The sequence below is a fragment of the Syngnathus leptorhynchus genome, chromosome 13, assembly GCF_054491065.1.
Source record: "Syngnathus leptorhynchus isolate UIUO chromosome 13, UIUO_Slep, whole genome shotgun sequence".
In the NCBI taxonomy this organism is placed as follows: Eukaryota; Metazoa; Chordata; class Actinopteri; order Syngnathiformes; family Syngnathidae; genus Syngnathus; species Syngnathus leptorhynchus.
In genome coordinates this window covers 10,336,035-10,355,308 of record NC_141207.1, presented here as the reverse complement: position 1 = coordinate 10,355,308, position 19,274 = coordinate 10,336,035, and the positions used below count along the sequence as shown (strand labels likewise).

Genomic DNA, 19,274 nt, shown 5'->3' with positions numbered 1-19,274 from the left:
TCCATTTTCGCTTGCATGTGCAGGATTGCGAGATACGCGCCGCTCGCTCGCTCGCTCGCTCGCTTGCTCCCTCACTCCCTCATTTCGCACATCAGAGCGGCATGCAAATTCGGATAATGCTTTCTTTTTCTTGGACGCCGGTTGTTCGGATAAAATTCATAATGTGTTGAATATTATTATTGATTCATAGGATGATACATTTTTCATTTCCAACAGTGGGGATTTAGTCAACTGACACATTTGAATTATGATGGCGATTTATTAGTTGTGTCACACCAAGACGTTGCAAGACTTGAAGATTCCATCTTTAATATTTTTATAGGCTTTTCAAGAGGTTTTCTCCCAGTTGTTATTGTCAACATATTTGTTAGTCACAGTATCAATTTACCAAAGGGAAAAAATAAAATCCAGCATTGAGTAATAAAAAAAGATGACACTGCGTGGTCCAATTGAATGCAATCAACCCTAACAAAAACCAGCGCAAATTGTGCATGGGAAATGATAGAAAAAATGAAAAATTGTGCTTAAGTCAGGAAAGGTGTGCTGCTGTGCACCTTTTTGGCCATGCAGCTCCTCACTTTGACTTTTAAATGTGTCACACGCCGTGAAGGCAAAACATCACTTGAGTTATTTTAGCTGCCGATCGGCCCACTCCTTTGTTATTTATTGATGTTGCAGGACTGAATCTTTTCTCCATTCTATAGCAATTGGCCAATTCTATAACAATCGAATGTTATCAAGTCACATTTGGTGAGATGAATTCCCATTCAGCGCTCCAGTTGTGTAATTCCCTCAATAAGAATCATTTAATTGCGTTGAATTGAATCTATTGAATTATGTATGATAGCTGTTACCACAATTCTCGCCATCCCACATGTGTGCTGCTGCTGCTGCTGCTGCTGCTGCTGCTGCTGCTGCTGCTGCTGCTGCTGCTGCTGCTGCTGCTTTGAAGAATTGAAAATCCACTTTCATTTTGATTGGAGCTCTGGCGCAACAGTCTTGCCTCTTCGGTATAAATTTCCTCCCAGGGATTTTTGATATTCCGCTCTGTGGGTGGATTTTAATCTAATGTATTATACAAATAGTAGAGGAAATGTAGCAGGTAAACATGACTGCTTCAGTCTGTCTTTAAAGACACCGGACTTTTTTTTTTTTTCCGCGTGTGTCAGTTTGCAGAAAAGAAGCACAGTCGGTCTGAATACTTAAAGAAATGTGCCAGTCACAATCTTCGGGCCTGTATCTAATTAGTGCATGGAGAAAATTCCCCCTTTTGGGCAGGTATATGCTAATCAATGCAAATTCTATTTTGACAGGAGATTTCAACGCAAGCATTCTGCAGATGTTGTTTAAATTTGTGCAAATAGAAGGGTGCTGAAATATTTCAGTGCTCTTGTGTGGTGAGGCAGAAATAGATTTTTGTTTTTCTGCCTTCATTAAGATTCCTGATCAGAATGGTAGCCCCCTTCCAGCTCTTTCTCTCTCTCGCTCGCTCGCTCTTGCTCTCATTACACAGGTTTTGATGTGAAGTTCAAAGCAGCCGCAAATGTATTTTTTATCTGGCGCACATTTTGCTGAGCGTCCTGCCCACACCTTCTATGCAAACCGGATTTAAGGAGAATAGTAATGACTTTGGCCTTATGGGACTCCAAATGACTGAAGTACAAACACAAGCCGTACATCACAGCACCTGCCAATCAAACTGGGCCAGGGCTCGCTCGCTCACTCGCTTACTCGCTTGGCTAGCAGAGCGAGCCAATAAGTGTGTGTGTGTGTGTGTGTGTGTGTGTGTGTGTGTGTGTGTGTGTGTGTGTGTGTGTGTGTGTGTGTGTGTGTGTGTGTGTGTGTGTGTGTGTGTGTGTGTGTGTGTGTGTGTGTGTGTGTGTGTGTGTCGAGTCGGACCGAAGCGATGGAAGGATCAAAGCTTTGCAGCCTTGGTGCAGTGCAGAAGCGGCTGCTTCTCTGCATACTTCTCCTCCCCCCTTTGAGCTGTGGAAAGCATTTTCAGTGTTAACATATACAAATGAGATCATATTTATTGGAATTCAATTTAGGATTCAAATGAAGCGTGTGTTAAGCGCTTTGTAGCATGCAGCTGCAACACTACTGAGCTTTTGGATGCTCTAGCCGCATTCATGCTCCCCACAACGCTGACGGATGGAGAATGTGTCCGAGTCTTTCTGTCATTCTGAGTTTGCTTGGATACTTGAAACAGAGTTGTAGTTCTTTTTTAAAACTCAACTCTCTGTGCTTTGGTTGCTCATTAAAAAAAAAAAAAAAACCCACAACGTAATCCTTCCCTGAAAACGCATTTGGAGAATTTGTGGAGTTTTTCTTGGGCCGTTTTATGAAAGTGTTGGCAAAGGATAAAGCAGCACAATTTCAAAAACCTCAAGACTGTGCCATTGAAGATATAAATAGAAACACAATAATCCATCTCCAACCTAACGTTCACCAGCCAAAGTGAGACCTGAATTTTCCAGACTTAAATGAACTGTAGTATATTTTTCAATGTGGTAAATGGTTTACGAAAATCAGGTAAAAAAAAAACAACGTGTAGAAAATAAATTGTACACAATTATAAGCAGCAATATTTATCTATTGTAATCAATATGCACTATTCCATTTCAAGCATTTTCTGGTTGGTTGAGTCTTTTCAGTTCTCTCACTGTGAGCTGTTCCAACCATTGTAGGTGTGCAAAACATGCAGTGTTTCTTCTCTGCTTCTTTTCATGGGGGTCTGTGTTTTTTTGACACGATGCTACACAGAGAGCGCTTTCTTCGATCCTCGTCCCGTATATACGTATCTGGAAACGTTGCTTTGTTGGGGAAAACACATTTTGGGCATTTTTCCATGGAAAATGTTATTCACCAAGAGTCGTAAATCCTACTTTAATAAGAGGTCTGGGCAACAGATGAATGTAGCTTGAATGAAAAAAGAAAAAAAAAAAACGCGGTCTAACTTTTCACCAGATGTTTTCTTCAATTTTATTTAATTCACAACAAACGTTTTTTGTTTTTTTTTGCGATGTCGAAATCCTAGCACATGCACATTAAGGAGTGCACGCAATACCTGCGACTTGACTTTTATTGGCCGTAAAAGTCTGGAGTAGTAAACCTGAGAGAGAAGCCAGAGCCAACACATGGCTTTGGAAGTCTTCAATGTTGTGCCTGTTTGTGGCTGTATTTTAGGTTTGATGGCAATTTCAACGCCAATGTGTCCAAGACCATCTGCTGCGACAGACTGTCCCCCACCGTCAACAGCCGAGCTTTCAACCCCGGAAGAGACCTCAACTCAGGTGTGTTTGGCGCCCTTTTTTTTTTTTTGCAATCATCCGCTTTTACTTGGCACAACAATTCATCAGTCGCTTCTTTGGGTCGGGACGACGAGCAGCTTATTTGTTCGACAAAGCTTTAGGCTTTTCCAAAAGATATAAAGGCTATTCTCTGTCTATTGGACGTTGTCCCAGATTTTTTTCTTTTTTCCCAGTCTGTACTTTTGTGTGAAATTCCTGCCTCGCTTTTCCATTGTTCTTGTTAATGTGTGCTTTGCATCTGCTCTAGTCTTTAGTCATGTTTATGATCTTCACTTCATCTGGAGGTTTCAATGACTGACTCACACGCCTTTTTTTTTCCTTTGAAAAACTTTTATAGTCTAGTTGGAAGGCATGTTCTTAACCAGAAGCGAAACTTTGCTGCATGCCATCACATTGATTTCACGCCATGGCCTGTACTTTTGGAATGACATCATCGGTCCCAGCAATCCAATGCTTGTCTTCTTTCTGCAGTGTTGGCGGACAATCTCAAATCCAACCCAGGGATCAAGTGGCAGTACTTCAGCTCCGAGGAGGGCATCTTTACAGTGTTCCCGGCCCACAAGTTCCACTGCAAAGGGAGTTATGAACACCGCAGCAGGTACAACACCGACGTTGTCAACCTTTCCCTCTGTGGAGTTTTCGTATGTATCTTTTGTTGGCCACACTTGCCCTCTTCTTCCTGTATTTCATTTTTTTGTGTTCCTCTTGATTCCTTGCCCTGTCACGCCCAGTGCTCTTCCCTCCCTCCCTCTCATTGCTGCCAGCAGCTTCCACCGCTGCTCCTCATGGCCATGTGTATTTGTCTTTTTCCTGTAAGCTCTTCCTCAGCCATTCACCTGGATGCCAGTTGCTGTGGGGGGTGCTGGCGGCACGCTGGCGGCATGCTCCGCTCCTTGACCAAACATACCCTTGGCAGGAATGTGGCTGGGTACCACAGTGGAATTTCACACCTCCACTGTTGTGGTTTTTATTTGAGTGCCACTGAAAGAGCTCTCTTTCACCTTTTTCACACTTGCTTGGGGTCAAAGGTGCTTTGAAAATGTTCAGACATGTCTTTTGTTTTTCTTTCGGCTCATAAAGTGGCACATATCCACAAGTGTGATTGTGTTCCGTTTCTTGCTTTACTGTCAATGAGGCTTTGTTGAGTACATGACTCCGCTTCTCCACCCTGTGTTATTGTCCACGGACCACACACACACACACACACACACACACACACACACACACACACACACACACACACACACACACACACACACACACACACACCGAGCTAACCCCCTCTAGCCTCCCAAATAAATCCCTTGCACTCCACCCAGCTGTTATGAGCACACAGCGACCCACTGAATGAAATCATAGAAAAAATAATGCAGAAATATATTTTAAGTTCAGAAAATTCTTTGTACAAGAACTGCAAAGATACATTGTGATCCTAACATATGGCCAGTGCAGTAAATTTGGGATTTTTTTTTTCATAAAGGTGTGATGTGATACTTGACTGCTTTTTTTTTTTTTTTTCCACTGAATTTGTGTGTATTTCCCCACAGGCCCGTGTACGTGTCAGCAGTGCGTCCTCAGTCGAAACAAATTGTTGTGATGGTGGATCACGGTGCGTCTGTTACTGAAACTCAACTTCAAATTGCCAGAGACTCCGCACTGGTCATCCTAAATGCAATCGACGAACACGACAAGGTACGAGCCTCTATAAAATGAGCGTTGTTCCGCTGGTCCTCTCCCCCCTTCGCGTAACGCTGCCTCTATGGTTCCCGTTAAGATCGCCGTCCTGTCAGTGGCCGAGACGGTCCGCTCCTGCTCTCTGGACCAGTGCTACAAGAGTTTGCTTTCTCCGGCCACCAGCGAGACCAAGAGAAAGATGAGCACCTTCATTTCCAACATCAAGTCCTCTGACGGCACCACGCAACACGCCGCGGGCTTCCAGAGGGCTTTCCAGCTTTTCCGCAACACCAGCAGCCTCAGCAAGCCTCACAGCGCCAGTAAGAGAATAACTCTGCCGGACTGCTCCCTTAACAAACAAGCTTCTTATCTGCCATTTGTGCTCAGCCACAGACATGGTTATCATCTACCTGTCTTCTGGGATTACATCTCGAGAGTTGTCAGAGCCGGAGAAGAAAGCCACGCTGAGTGTGGTCAAAGAAGAGAACAGGCACTTCAACAACTCTGTCATGATCCTCACGTATGCACTCATGAATGGTGAGTTCCTCACTTTGGTGACCTCTGGAAAACAAAGTATTAGTTCCTTCCACACAAAGGGCCAGATACATATCATTCATGCATTTTACAATGTTCGTTTTCATTCGTTCGTTTGAATTGCAAGCTATTTTGGCACAGTAGGCTAAAAAGTAAAGCAGCAGATATTGATGAAGCTCAATCATGAGCAATGTAGGTATTCTCCTGGAATAATTCAAACCACCTCCCGAAATTGCCCTCAGAGGGTGAAAAGTCTGAATGAATTTGTGCATGACGTAGCAGCAACATGCTACTTTGTGCGTTGAGAGAAGACTGGATAATGGCCAAGTGCTCGCAAACCTCAAAGGCCTTTTTGTTTTGTCCCTTTTGCCATGTTATTGTCCATGCGGCCCTTGTAAGTGCCTCCTCTCTCTGCAACACACATACGCCGCATGCATTAGCAAACAAATCATTTTTGCACCCGGGGAATGTAAATGAGGTCCATCTAAGAGGAGAGCCAGTGAGGCTTCAAAGGACGCACGGCTCATTGTGCTTGCGTGTGACTGACAGAGGACCTCGGCAATTTAAAGAGGTCCGGGATGAAAAGGAAGCAAACATCTATCATCCTGAATTTTATTACCGATGCGTGTGCTCTCGCTCACGTAGATTCTTCGTTCAGGTCTGTGCCGGTTAAAAAACATCACTGTGCTCCATCCAATAGCCAAGGCCACAATTTGATCATTTTCCAACATTAGGTCTGGCTCCTTGAAGATTTTCATTGTTTACTCTGTCAGCAAAAGTTCCCCTTTGTGTTCATCTGACATTGCCACCCGCGATGACTTTGCCTTGCACGATGAGCCCAGACGAGCCGAGACGAGCCTCGGCATTAATTAGGGATTTCTGGCTAATCCTGTCACTGACTGTATTGTGGCACACATTCTGCTCTCCGTCGGAGGTGCCAACCGTTCCAGGTGGCAGGCAGCGGTGGTTATCCCGTCCATCTGCATTGCATGACCTTTAATAGATAAGGCTTGACTCCACTGTACATGTCCACTGCTTACATCCATTTGGCTACATGTAGTAGTAATGATCTCGTCTTATTGTCAACACTGCCGTATCTGTCTACAGAGGGAATCACAGGTCTGAAAGAGCTGGCCTTCCTGCGAGACCTTGCTGAGCAGAATTCCGTAAAGTACGGCGTGGACCGTTTTCCCGTGGCGGCGGCGCCGCCCGTGATGCCCGTGGTGAAGGGCAGCATGATGGTGCTCAACCAGCTCAGCAACCTGGAGACGACGGTTGGCCGTTTCTATATCAACCTGCCCAACCGCATGATCGACCTGGTCCGCTTCAGTCTACCTTACGCCGACCCCATGGGAGACGGTGCGTGCTGACAAAGAAATGATCTTTGCTGCAGATTTGTACTGATGACAGACAGTCGAGGTGTTTGTGTTGCCGATGCTCGGGGCTGGCCATAAACCTAACCACGAGATGCGATGCAACTGATTTCAGATTTGTCTTTCTTCAGGCTTTATCATGACTGTGAGTCGGCCGTGTTATTTCGGGAACCTGCTCCTGGGTGTGGTCGGAGTAGACGTCAACCTGGCCTACATTTTGGAGGATGTCACATATTATCAAGACTCTTTGGCTTCGTACACCTTCCTCATTGACAATAAAGGTCAGTCCGGAAGGGTTTAAACATTTAAATCAAAGTTCTTTTTTTTTTTTCGGTGTCATCCGTATAGTCCAGAGGCCGTATTTGTATCGTGTGATGTAAGACATGTCATTTATTTCTGAAGCAGCGTGGAGCTGATGTCATCCTTTTCCTCCAGTTTGGCAGGAAATTCCAATGTCTCTGTTGCTTTTCCCAGGTTATACCCTGATGCACCCATCGCTAACGCGGCCTTACCTGATGACCGAGCCCCCTCTTCACACAGATATTATCCACTATGAGAACATTCCTGGATTCCATGCGGTGCGACAGAACATCCTCAAGTGAGAAGAAGAACAAGTGCGGTTGTTGAAATCCTCCCAAAATTTGCTGTTTATTGACGCATGCCACGGCCTTCCCGCAGCCTCCCATTGGGCAGTCAGGTGATTGGCGTTCCAGTCAACTCATCGTTGTCTTGGCACACTAACCGGCTCAGAGACAACAGCAAAGATGCGTACAATGTCAGCTACGCTTGGAAACTGGTAGGTAACCAATGATGCTTTCACCAGTCTGCGTGCATTGCATTGCATTACCATTCTGAAGAGATTCCAAAATCCAATCTTCTTTTAGGTCCAGGACACGACGTTCATCCTGTGCATCGTGTATGTGCAGCCAGAGATTCCAGTCAAACAGCTGAAAAATCTCAACACAGCACCCAGCTCCAAGCTGCTGTACCATCGTTTGGACTTGTTGGGTCAGCCCAGCTCTTGCCTCCATTTTAAACAGCTGGCGTCCGTCGGTAAGACCCAAGTCCGAGTGTTTTTGTGTGCGCGGGCTCTGAATACCTCTGGGTCCCTTTCTTTGCTTTTCCTTTCTCAGAATCCCCCACAGTGATGCTGGCAGCTGGTAGCTTCTCATCTCCCTATGAGCACCTCAGCCAGCCAGAAACAAAGCGCATGGTGGAGCACTACACAGCCTATCTGAGCGATAACACTCGGCTCATCGCCAACCCAGGCCTCAAGGTAAACCAGAAGGAAAACAACAACAACAAAATAAAACAACACATGCAGGCGATGCCTTCGTTATTGTTTGTAATCCAAATATTTGTATTCATCACGAATAGCGCAACGCTCAATGAGCGTGTGCCAGCAGGAGAGCGAGAGATTTACCTCGAGTGATTCGAATGTAATGAAGCTCTACATCTTTTAAGTTGGGGACAAAAGCCCCATGCGCTTTTGGCAGTCTGTTTGCATTCCTGGTGTGGGGGTGATGGGATGCAGTAAGGGCTTTCAACCACGTCCGGCCAGTCCGCCATTCGCCGCACTGACTGTGAAAACTGTGAATATTTTCTGAATGTACTCGTCATGATTTGCAACTTGAACCATTCTTAAGTCACAACTTATCCGGCCTTTTAAAAATGTCCAAAACAACCAAAGTCTGATCCCGCCAAATGTTTGTCTTCAGCTGTTGCCCTTCTTGTCTCCTTCATCCTACTGCAGTCCTCTGTCCGGAACGAGGTTATGGCGACCAGTCACGTCACGGATGAGTGGATGACACTAATGGAAATGAGTAGCCTCAACTGCTACATTGTGCGCCGTTACATAGCAACGCCCAGTGGGGTGCTCCGGATTTACCCTGGATCATTGATGGACAAAGCCTTTGACCCCACCCGCAGACAATGGTGAGGCTTACTTTGGATGGAGCCATGGGGCAAGTTTCTGTTGAATGTGTGCAATCATTTGCCGTCAGATGTTTCAAACTCATTTGAATGAATGGCGCTCTACCATCCACTGTGCAAAAATACTGCCGTGTGGACTCGTGGTTTCTTTCGTGTTTGATCCTAATTTGCTGTTCCTTTTGCCAGGTATCAGCACGCTGTGGCTAACCCGGGCCTCATCACCTTTACCGGGCCTTACTTGGACGTGGGCGGCGCAGGCTATGTTGTTACCATCAGCCACACCATCCATGCCTCCAGGTAAGAAGATGAATGAATGGATGGCCCACTTTGGAAAAAGAATTTCACTCGTCTCGCCTGATTGACTCACTCAACTCCAAAATGTAGTCTTAAATTTTCCAGAATGCAAATGAAGATGTTTGTGTGCCCCTGGTTTCCCTTCTCTAGCTCGCAGATGGCCGCAGGCTATGCAGTTGCAGTGATGGGGATAGACTTTACCCTTCGCTACTTCTATAAAGTTCTGCTGGACCTGCTTCCCATTTGCAACCAGGACAAGGGAAACAAGATCAGGTGGGTAGATCAGGTTTTCCTTAAGAAATTGCTTGTGCATGAGTGAATTTACAAGAGAAGAGGGAAGAAGAGATAAGCTGATGATCTCTTTGGAGATGAGCCTGTCTGTATCATCTGCCCCACATACTTTCTTTATTTCTTTCTTTATTTTGACTTTATCTGATGCTTTCACTCCCTCGTCCCTCCCTCCCAGCCGCATATCTTTTCCCGACGTCCTTTGTGATGTCGTTCAGAGGGCCATATAAAAGAGGATTAACGGAGAGAGGCTCTGGTGTAGAGGAGCGAGCGGGATCCGGCACAATGAGTCCAATTAGTTGCTGGGTCCTGTGAGAGGAGGAGGGATAAAACAACATAGCATGTATTCTTTGGACTGCATATGACCGTAATCACATAAGGAGAAGCTTCAATCGCCTCATTTCATAGGTTCTACATATATTTAAGCCTTTAAGAAATGTTACTCCTGTGCAGTTATTTATGTTTGCCATGTTTCTTTCTAAATGTTTAGATTCCCACAGCATAAGCAATTGGGATGTGAAAAAAGGAATGACATGATGATCTGTCTATCCATCGATCTCTATAAAATATGTGTGTGTCTTGTAGGTGCTTTATAATGGAGGACAGAGGTTACTTGGTGGCCCACCCTACTCTCATTGACCCAAAAGGTCACGCCCCTGCAGAGCAACAGCACATCACACACAAGGTAAAAAAACGATTCATCGTCTGTACTGTTTATCCTCACTAGGAGACAACTTGAAACGTCGTTAAACTCTCTGGTTTGCTTTTTGACGTCAGGAGCCACTGGTTGCCAATGATATACTGAACCACCCCAACTTTGTCAAGAAGAACCTGTGCAACAGCTTCAGTGATCGCACCGTGCAGCGCTTCTACAAGTTCAACACGAGCATCATGGTAAGGACGCCTTTGTAATGCTGCCATCGTGTAGTCATCCAAGGTAGTGCAACAATGACTTCAGCGTCTGTGGATGCTTTTCATCCTGATATTGAGCCCTCTCCTGTCATCCTCAGGGTGACTTAACCAACCTGGTCCACGGCAGCCATTGCTCCAAGTATCGTTTGACCCGGATACCCGGCACCAACGCCTTTGCCGGTATCGTCAATGAGACGTGTGACTCTCTGGCCTTCTGCGCTTGCAGCACGGTGGACCGCCTTTGTCTCAACTGCCACAGGTATGCCACAGGTGACCAGGTTCCAGTGCGTACATGCTTGCGTTGATGCCGTTCCAGAAAGCCTTTCACAAAAGTATTTTCATTTGATATTTTAGAATGGAGCAGAATGAGTGTGAGTGCCCATGCGAGTGCCCTCTTGAGGTGAACGAGTGTACTGGCAACCTCACCAATGCTGAAAACAGGTCAGTAGTGCTGAGCCACACGTTTCACCCGATCTTCAACGATCTTCGACTTTTTTGGAGCTTGAAAATGTACTTGCTTCACTCTATTCATGATTGACATTTACAGCTGCAAGTACACAGCTGTTACAGCAACCATTTGAATTGAAAAAAAGATCTTTCATACTCCTTGACATTTCAGGACTCTTTTGGAGAAAATTCTATTTGACGCGTAATGAGGCAGGGGAAATATTTGACTTGTAGATTTGAAATGGCACATCACGAGGCTGACTAGCGTTATTATTGTCGTGTCAAATAGTGATGTTAAGGTTTTAAGATTGTTTGATTTGCCTCCTGCTGTTGTCTGCATTTGCTTTGTTTAAATGTCAAGAGTTTTGGGGGTGTTTCTTAATTGAATGTTCTGACTTGTTCTATCTTTGCTTCTGTAGCTGTCTCCTTTCTTTCTGCCCAACTGTCCATCATTCAGTGTCAGTCACGTCTTTGCTTTCAGCCACCCCTTTTCATCAGGCAGTGTCACGTCCGCCTTCGCTTTCAGCAAGATGTGCAATTAAGTTGTTTTTTTTTGTCTTGAGATATTCGTCCTCTCCTCCTCCTCATTTTGTTAGCCAAGGAACAGTCGCAGTCATTTTTGGGAGCGCCAGGTTTCATGCTATATGTCTCGTCTGATTTGCATGATTTGCCAGAAATCCTAGCTGCGAGGTACATCAGGAACCAATCACTTTGAATGTGATCGATCCCAGTCTACAGGACACGCTGCCTCAATGTATCAACACTCGCTGCAGCCAGAGATACAGCAGCAGGTGAGTGGGCCACGCCGTTAGGGGACGCTATAATACTTCTGTGCTACGTACATGTATATTTGTGGTCTCGTGTGGAAAGAGCAAAAGGAGAAATTGTGAAGATCATATTGCCAACAATGACTTATGAAGAAGAATAATGACATGTTGTGTTTCAGCGACTGCTTTGGTGTTTTGGACTGTGAATGGTGCATGGTGGACAGCGACGGCAAGACCCATCTGGACAAGCCGTACTGCGCCCTGCAGAAGGAGTGCTTCGGGGGCATTGTCGGTGCAAAGAGTCCATATGTGGACACCGTGGGCCTCCTCGGTGAGTCGGTCAATGCCCGCATCATTTGGGATTTTCACAACTCTCCAGGCAGTAACAAGGAACAAGACTATACATTGAACGCTGCTGCAGAATCAAGTGTACTCGCAGCTCAACAATCTTGCTTCTGTGTTCTTCTGGCTTGTTGCCACAGGCTTTCTAAGTACGTAACATCTGACCAGTACCTCTGTGTCTCGATATAGATGAGGAGGTGGCATCTTTGAACATGATCAAGAGTGCCCCCGTGGGTCCGGTTGCCGGAGGTATCATGGGATGCATCATGGTGCTGGTATTGGCCGTGTATGCGTACAGACACCAGATCCACAGGCGCTCGCACCAGCACATGTCGCCGCTGGCAGCACAAGGTATCACTCCAAAGGGGACCCTCCAATTGGCCTTTATGCACAGCAAATACTGCCTTGCCTTGCCTTGCCAGAGAAGGTTTGGTGCTCAATTGCTCTTGTCTTGTGTGTATATTGCTTTTGTCAGCACATTGTTTTCAGATCTGTCTGCGACTTTTATGATGGTGTTGGAGCGAGTGTGTCTCAAACACTAATTGGTTGTCAGCGTTTTGGAACGATTCCTGGCTTTGCTTTCACACTGAATCAATTTGACATTCTAATTTCATTTTCTTATGCGCCAGAAATGTCGGTGAGAATGTCCAACCTGGATAATGACAGAGATGAGAGGGATGATGACAGCCACGAGGACCGAGGCATCAGTAAGTTCTATTTGCGCTTTCACTTGACTTGACGGTGAGCATTTATCATAGCGGATGGCTTGGCGGGCCTTGCAATCAAACTAACGGCACATTTTCCTCAATCTCCTCTAAATTGTGTGGTGTGCTCTTCTTACTTTTAGTCAGTAATACTCGATTTATCGCCGCGGTGATCGAGAGGCACACCCACACTCCAGAAAGACGCCGCAGGTACTGGGGACGATCTGGTACGGAAAGTGACCACGGTATGATACCTCACTCATTTCATCTCTTGATGTGACAAAAACACAATGACACATCTTTTGGTCACACGCCTCAAACTAATCCGTCTCAGTCCACCATGCAGTTTTTGCGAACTACGTATGTATCTATTTTTTGAAGTGTGACTTTTAGCTGTCATACTTGTGTTGAGTAACTTCAGCACCTACGGGTGGACAGCGCCGCTCGGAAATGCCAATAAGAAAAGGCGTTGACCCTAATCATGAATTACTGTTACTGGTGTCCATTACCTAATCGGGCAGAACACGTGTGTCATCCATCTTGATCATTTATCTCGTTTGACTTGAGTGGAAATCAGCATCCACACTTTTGGGGGACATATTTGATCCGGGAGCTTATTAAACTGCAAACGTGAAGGTACTTTCTGTTTGTACTGTATTTTCTTTTGAATGACGGTCCTATTGCGAGTGCTTCTGGCATTCAGCGGCTGTGGGTGGATGGACAGTTCCTCTCACGTGGGCTCTTCGCGCACGCCCACGTAAGGCACGGCTTCAGAGCCAGCTCTGCTGGTTGTTGCGTAACGGATGATGACAGAGAACAAACGATAAATGTGGAACGCAAAATGCAATGCATGGCTTGCGTTTAGAAAGCGAGTCGCCCTTTTTCTTGTCGCTCCACATGGGAATCAATCGTAGAGTAGGCGATGATCGTTTAGCGGCTCACTCAAGGACGCTTCCTCTCGCCACTTTCCCCAAGATGACGAAAGATGAGACATCTGAGTGCAACACAAAGGCGACAAGGAAGATGATTCTGAAATAATAGAGTGAGAGAAAGCGTGGGTGTTGTTAGTCCATCAGGGATAAGAAGCAAATACATGACCAAGTTGACACTTTCAAGTGGCTACTTATCTGCACTGAATCAAAGGTGTCCTCCTACACCAAGATTCTCTCAAGTATTGCCTTGGAGTGATCTGCTGGGAATGACGTTTTTGGATGATGTGTTAGATTTCTCATTTCTAGTGCTGTCAAGCGATTAAAATAGTTGGTTGTATTGTTAACTCCGTTATTTGCAAATCCCTTGATGTTTTTTCTTCTCGGCTCCAATTGGCTGTAAACATGAAGTATTCTTCACGTGCAGGCTACAGCACCATGAGCCCTCAAGAGGACAGCGAGAATCCGCCCGGTAACAACGACCCGCTTTCGGCGGGCGTGGATGTGGGTAACCACGACGACGACCTGGACCTGGACACCCCACCTCAGACGGCGGCCTTACTCAGCCACAAATTCTACCCCTACCGACACACGCACACACACCATCACCCACTCCACACGCACCACCTCCAAGCCGCCGTCACCGTTCACAGCGTGGATGCCGAATGCTGATCCGTTTACGAAATGTGCTGATTCAGACACTTGATTGCACTCAGCATGGTTGCCAATGATTGGACTTTTTTCACAGACCTCAACTCAATAAGTGTTGTCTTTTTTTTTCACACCGAAAATAAGCCAACTATTTTGTATTTGTTTTCTGAAGGAATCCATCTTTCTGGACTCTTTTAAGAGCAACCTTAAAAACTATTTTACGGAACAACTGGAGGCGCGTAAAGCTGAGAACAAGCTTCATTTCCCCACGGAGGGCCAACAGTTTGCTCTGTTGCCCAGCCACCAAGTTCTTACTTGTCATCACTACTGGATCACAGGACTCCCTTATAAGCAAAAATAGAAAAACACTACAAAGGTAAAAGATTTTCCTCCAAAAAGCTATTTATTCAAGTTTGCCGAACAGATACGAGAGCCGCGTTGGGTCATGTGATATTTGTTTGCACGTATCTTCACTCGGTGTGAGCCTTAATCGTAGCCGAGCGATAGCAATTCAAAAAGGAAAGACATTTGTTTATTCCATGACCTTAAGAGCCAGCATAAGGACCATGTACAACGTGGACCTGAAGCTGGACGTCAAAGTTGTTGGATAAACGGCTTTCCATAATTGAACTGGAACTAACGGAACGTTCTTTGTAAGTTGGCAGCCTTTCCACTCCGAGCTGAACCCTTCCAGACACTGTTGAATATTGGCTGCGTCCTGACACAGACAGTGTGTGCAGAATTGTACCGGACTTCAATGCCCAAGTTGGGAAGTCCCTGTTTGGGAGAGAGAGAGAGAGAGATGCTGCTGTTTTACACAGGAGATAGATAGATGCCTGTCTGATATCTCCTATGTGGTTAACCACTCAAAGTGTGCGTGGAATTTTTTTCGTTTTTGTGAGGACAATTCTCTGCGTGGGAAAATGACAGGAAGAATTTATGTTTACTGTTTGTTTGCGTGCGTGTGTGTGTGTGCATTTTTAATGAATGAATTATTTCCCCTCAAGACTGTCTAGTTGATTCATCCACTTTGATGAAGAGTCCCATAACCCCATCTGCGCTCAGTGGCGTTGATGTTTTCTTTTCCAGATTGTTTATGTAGGTAGTGTAAAATCATCTATCACTCCATATATTGTTGCCAAGTATGCCTGGAAAGTTGATATGGAAACATGTTCATGATGTCTCGCTATATTAAGGAGGCCTTGGATAACTTTTAGGTTTATTTTTCTTTAGGTCCATATTGGATGGAACTCGGTACTTGGAAGAATTCATAGTCACTCACTTTTACATGAGACTTGTTGATTTATTGTGTATTGTCAAAGCTCCCAAAAGTTCTCGTAGGTGTGGGAATCAAACAACGGTACGTTTTTATGCAGATGAAAAAGCCCAAGCGTGGTATTCTACTGTGAGTGATGCGAGCAAGCCTTACAAGCTACGTTTATTTTCCTTATTGTGGTGTGCAGCTCTGGAAAGTGTAAAATAATTGACACACAAAATATTTTGCAAGAATAGCATAAATTGAAGGAGATTTTTTTTTTTTTTTTACAGTGTAATGTAAGGGTTTTACATTTTTACAAGAATATAGCCAGAATATTAAGAGCATAAACCTATAACTGACTTTTTACAAACCTCTCAGTGTAACATCAAAATGTTGCTGTTAATATTAAGACTTTGTTCTCACAACTGTGACCCCAGTACAAGGAAGGAGCCGTTTCCTTATTGATAGCCGGCCGGCCACACCAGTCACACTCGCTCACGTCAGGTTTTTTTACGAATGCGGTTTACAAGTCTCAATTCCAGTCCACGCAGACTTCCAGGGCAATGACTCTACCTGGTATTTTTGTGTGTGTCGTTTAAGTTTCGACAATAATCATTTAGATTCGTGTGTTTGGGCTTATTTTTTTTTTTTTTTTTTTGAAACAGTATTCAGCAGCTGTTCTATATGCCGTGTGTACAAGTCACGTACTGAAGGATGTACATCACCTCCTCCCCCTCCCCTCCTGTACTGTATCATATAAACTTATCAAATTGAGATTTATTGCAATGTGAATGTGATAAAGTTGGTTTTACAGATAAATATGTGTTGTCTTTCCTTTTTGGAAATACAGTTCAACCTCCAGAGTCGAATGCTTTTTCTCCTTGTCATCAGATGTTCAGGCCTTTGTGAGCAGGAGAAGGGAAAAAAAACAACAAGAAAAACTTATATATTATATTAATATTTCATTTTTTGACACTGGTCTTGGAACCTTAGTGGCACATATGGCCTCTAGCAATTCTTCCTCGTTTCTGTTTGTTCATTTTATGTTACTTATAATGAAAGTATGATTTTTTTGGGGGTTTTTTTTGTTTGCTTTGATACTTGTATGAGTTTAATAAGTTTATATCGATTCATTGTCAACAAATCAACTCTCAAATGAGTCAACTCATGTTTAAGAATCAAGTCAATGTTTGGAGATCATTTTTAACTCAATATTGTTGAAATCTGATTTCAGGTTCCCAAAAGCGTCATCTCTGTGTCTGTGACTCGTCTTTTCAATTTCATTAGTTGGTCAAGCACTGTTGGCCAGGCTTAGCTCTTGGCCATTTCTGGATATCCAAGCAGCACGTCTGATAAATGGACAGATTGTACTCCCTCTTCCAAATCATGCAAGAAACTCAACTGGGCCACTTGTATCTGTAATCCACCCAAAAGCTCAGGACACCGTCTTTTTTTCTTTCAATGCTGGACGCTTGGGCCAGCTTGGATAGCTTCATTTGCGAGCCTGTCACCATATATCAATCAGGTGTTGCCTTTTAACCGCCAATGCTGAGATTGTGTCTTTATTTACGCCTCTGAGCCCTTTTTGCAGAAGCTCTCAAACCATGTTTGCTTTTTTCATTTCATAAGAAAAGGCTTTCATCGGGCCACTGCACAGTAACGCTACGGAGCCTTCTCTGCCGTCACCGCTAAATGAGAGCACAGAGCTCAGTGTCCAAGAGCCCTTGGGTCATTTCACTCTGCTCTGCCAGCAAGTACAGCAGGCGTGCACTCGCAGCATATTTCCGAGCCCTACTTTTCCAAAGTCGCCTGCCTCCAGTGATCGTGCCTTGCAATGGCAAATATTTGTGATCATCTGTAATTGTACTGTGAGTACAATTGTATCACCCCTTGTCATTAAGGTTTGCTGATGAGCACTGAAACGAGGCCATCAATTGGACAGGGAACTTCTCCGTGCGTTCAGGTCAGCTGTTTTTAATAGGTCACAAGCCCCTGCATTGCTTTTGCAAGAAAGTCAAAGTAGAAAAGACAAAGGCAATTTTCCATCCTGCACTAGTGTACAAAGTGTGACAGTGGAAGTCACCCAGCCAGCGCCCGCCCAAATCACCCGCCCGCTCGCCCGCCCGGATCCATTAGCCATCAACTCCTCCACGCAAGAAGCACTTTGCCACTCAGAGTTGACTGTGGGCTCTTTGCCTTCCCGACGCCCACCAGGTGCGCGCATAGCAGGTGCCACTCCGCCACTCCGCCCACCCACGCTTTCACGCTCAGTCCCGGTGAGCATTTTCCTCTCCACCTACTTGAAAACGCTACGAATCAACGGCTGACGGGGCTCAAACGGCAACAGTGCTCGGCTTTCTAAAATTGTTGAAGGACTAACTAGCTTTTCTACTCCATTTGATTTCATTTGTCCAAACTCTTTCAGAGATGCAGTTTATGATTCCGTTGAGTTCTTTTATTGTTCTCAACGTGAGTTCCGTGGGGAACTGATTGCCTCATAGGAATGACTATTTTCCAGCACTTCCAAAAATCAGCCTGTGTGACCAAAAACTTCTTGCCTGCTTGTCAGAGAGCAAATGCTCAATGATTCGTGTCCTCCAATCTGTCAACAGGAGGTCTTGCTGTTTAATATCCTTCTTGGATGTCATGCAGCATAAGTATGTAGGAAGGAGATCTTACCAAGTGATAGATGAGAATGGAATTAAGTAGCTCGCCAGGACAAGATGTTTTGATCATTTGATTCTTGTTTCCTAAATATGTTCATATTTGTCTTTTGAGAGCATTATTTTGCAATATCTTCCTCGTATGCCGATGCCTTCCTGTAGTTCCTGTGTGGCTTGTGTCATTTCTTCAGCCTTCATGCTGAATCCGAAGATCACAGAAAAGCTTTCTTTTCTTTGCAGCGTTCGTACGGAGGCTGTTCCATATCCATTTCGTAGTCAGTGTGAAGTGGGCATCGCTCGCCGCTTTCTCACCTGCCATTCACCCAACAGACCGATCTGCTGAGCAATACGGGTGCTGACCCCTCCACACCCAAACCACAAGTCCAATGTCGAGAAGATTCCCTGTGTTCCGCACTACGGGCTCTGCGAGCAGCTTGGACTCGAGACGGCCAAATGCCTACGGGTACGCATATGCGCTTGCCTGGTGAGATCCAGCCCACAGCCCACTGGTCCTTTCAATAAATGCCAGTGACCCAGCAGTATAGATGGCTCAGAGACAGATCTGCCCTTAAAATGGTTTGAACTGGTGCTATTTGGATGAAGGCAGGACATGTTGTCAAGACTTGCTAGCCTTGGCAAAGGAAATGATCAGATAATTGTAGATCTGGAACTATCTGCCCTGGTGGCAGTTGTAAAAAGCACTGGCACTTAATATCATCCTCTGTGAGATGCGAATTCACTCAGATGCAACGTTCATAAGTTCAATTCAGAATGCATTTTGTTCATCTCGTTGGCCGTGCGAGATGATTTTCACAACTGTGATTGTCTGGAGCTTGATCTGCCAAGAAACACAGATGGCAAGAGAGAACATGGAGGTTGGAAGGTGCATGGGCTTTGATTTCAATATCGCTAAAGCGGCCGGGGTACTGGAAAGATTTGGAAGTGGCTTCAAGTGTGACATGTCACGTTAGTGTGTGAATGTATGATTCTAAAATGTCTGTCAGACATCGATGAAGGCTGCAGAAACTCATTGTGAGGGCTGAGTAGGGGAAGCGCTGTTCCCGTGCAGTGTTTGCCAGGAGCAGCTTTCCACCCTCCTCGGGCAGGAATGCTCGCCTGGCTGTTAGGTTGGCATACGCTTCATGACGTGGGTACAGAGAGAGAGAAAGAGAGCGAGAGAGAGGAGGGAAGC

At 45.1% G+C, this 19,274-nt stretch overlaps 1 protein-coding gene across 1 annotated transcript in view; it reads left to right on the top strand.

Annotated features, from left to right (window-relative positions):
• Positions 1–16,840, top strand: part of cachd1 (cache domain containing 1) — a 28,639-nt gene extending 11,799 nt beyond the window's left edge. Inside the window, exons 4-27 of the mRNA XM_085928735.1 lie at positions 3,190–3,296; positions 3,786–3,912; positions 4,862–5,006; positions 5,089–5,308; positions 5,376–5,525; positions 6,630–6,881; positions 7,027–7,176; positions 7,370–7,493; positions 7,574–7,691; positions 7,780–7,948; positions 8,029–8,171; positions 8,649–8,830; positions 9,014–9,124; positions 9,272–9,394; positions 9,995–10,094; positions 10,187–10,303; positions 10,420–10,580; positions 10,676–10,762; positions 11,443–11,559; positions 11,715–11,866; positions 12,067–12,228; positions 12,507–12,584; positions 12,725–12,826; positions 13,938–16,840. Coding sequence (XP_085784861.1) covers positions 3,190–3,296; positions 3,786–3,912; positions 4,862–5,006; positions 5,089–5,308; positions 5,376–5,525; positions 6,630–6,881; positions 7,027–7,176; positions 7,370–7,493; positions 7,574–7,691; positions 7,780–7,948; positions 8,029–8,171; positions 8,649–8,830; positions 9,014–9,124; positions 9,272–9,394; positions 9,995–10,094; positions 10,187–10,303; positions 10,420–10,580; positions 10,676–10,762; positions 11,443–11,559; positions 11,715–11,866; positions 12,067–12,228; positions 12,507–12,584; positions 12,725–12,826; positions 13,938–14,182 — 3,442 coding nt within the window. The 3' untranslated portion in view covers positions 14,183–16,840. The remainder of the gene's footprint in view (positions 1–3,189; positions 3,297–3,785; positions 3,913–4,861; positions 5,007–5,088; positions 5,309–5,375; positions 5,526–6,629; positions 6,882–7,026; positions 7,177–7,369; positions 7,494–7,573; positions 7,692–7,779; positions 7,949–8,028; positions 8,172–8,648; positions 8,831–9,013; positions 9,125–9,271; positions 9,395–9,994; positions 10,095–10,186; positions 10,304–10,419; positions 10,581–10,675; positions 10,763–11,442; positions 11,560–11,714; positions 11,867–12,066; positions 12,229–12,506; positions 12,585–12,724; positions 12,827–13,937) is intronic.
• The last annotated feature ends 2,434 nt before the right edge of the window (positions 16,841–19,274 follow it).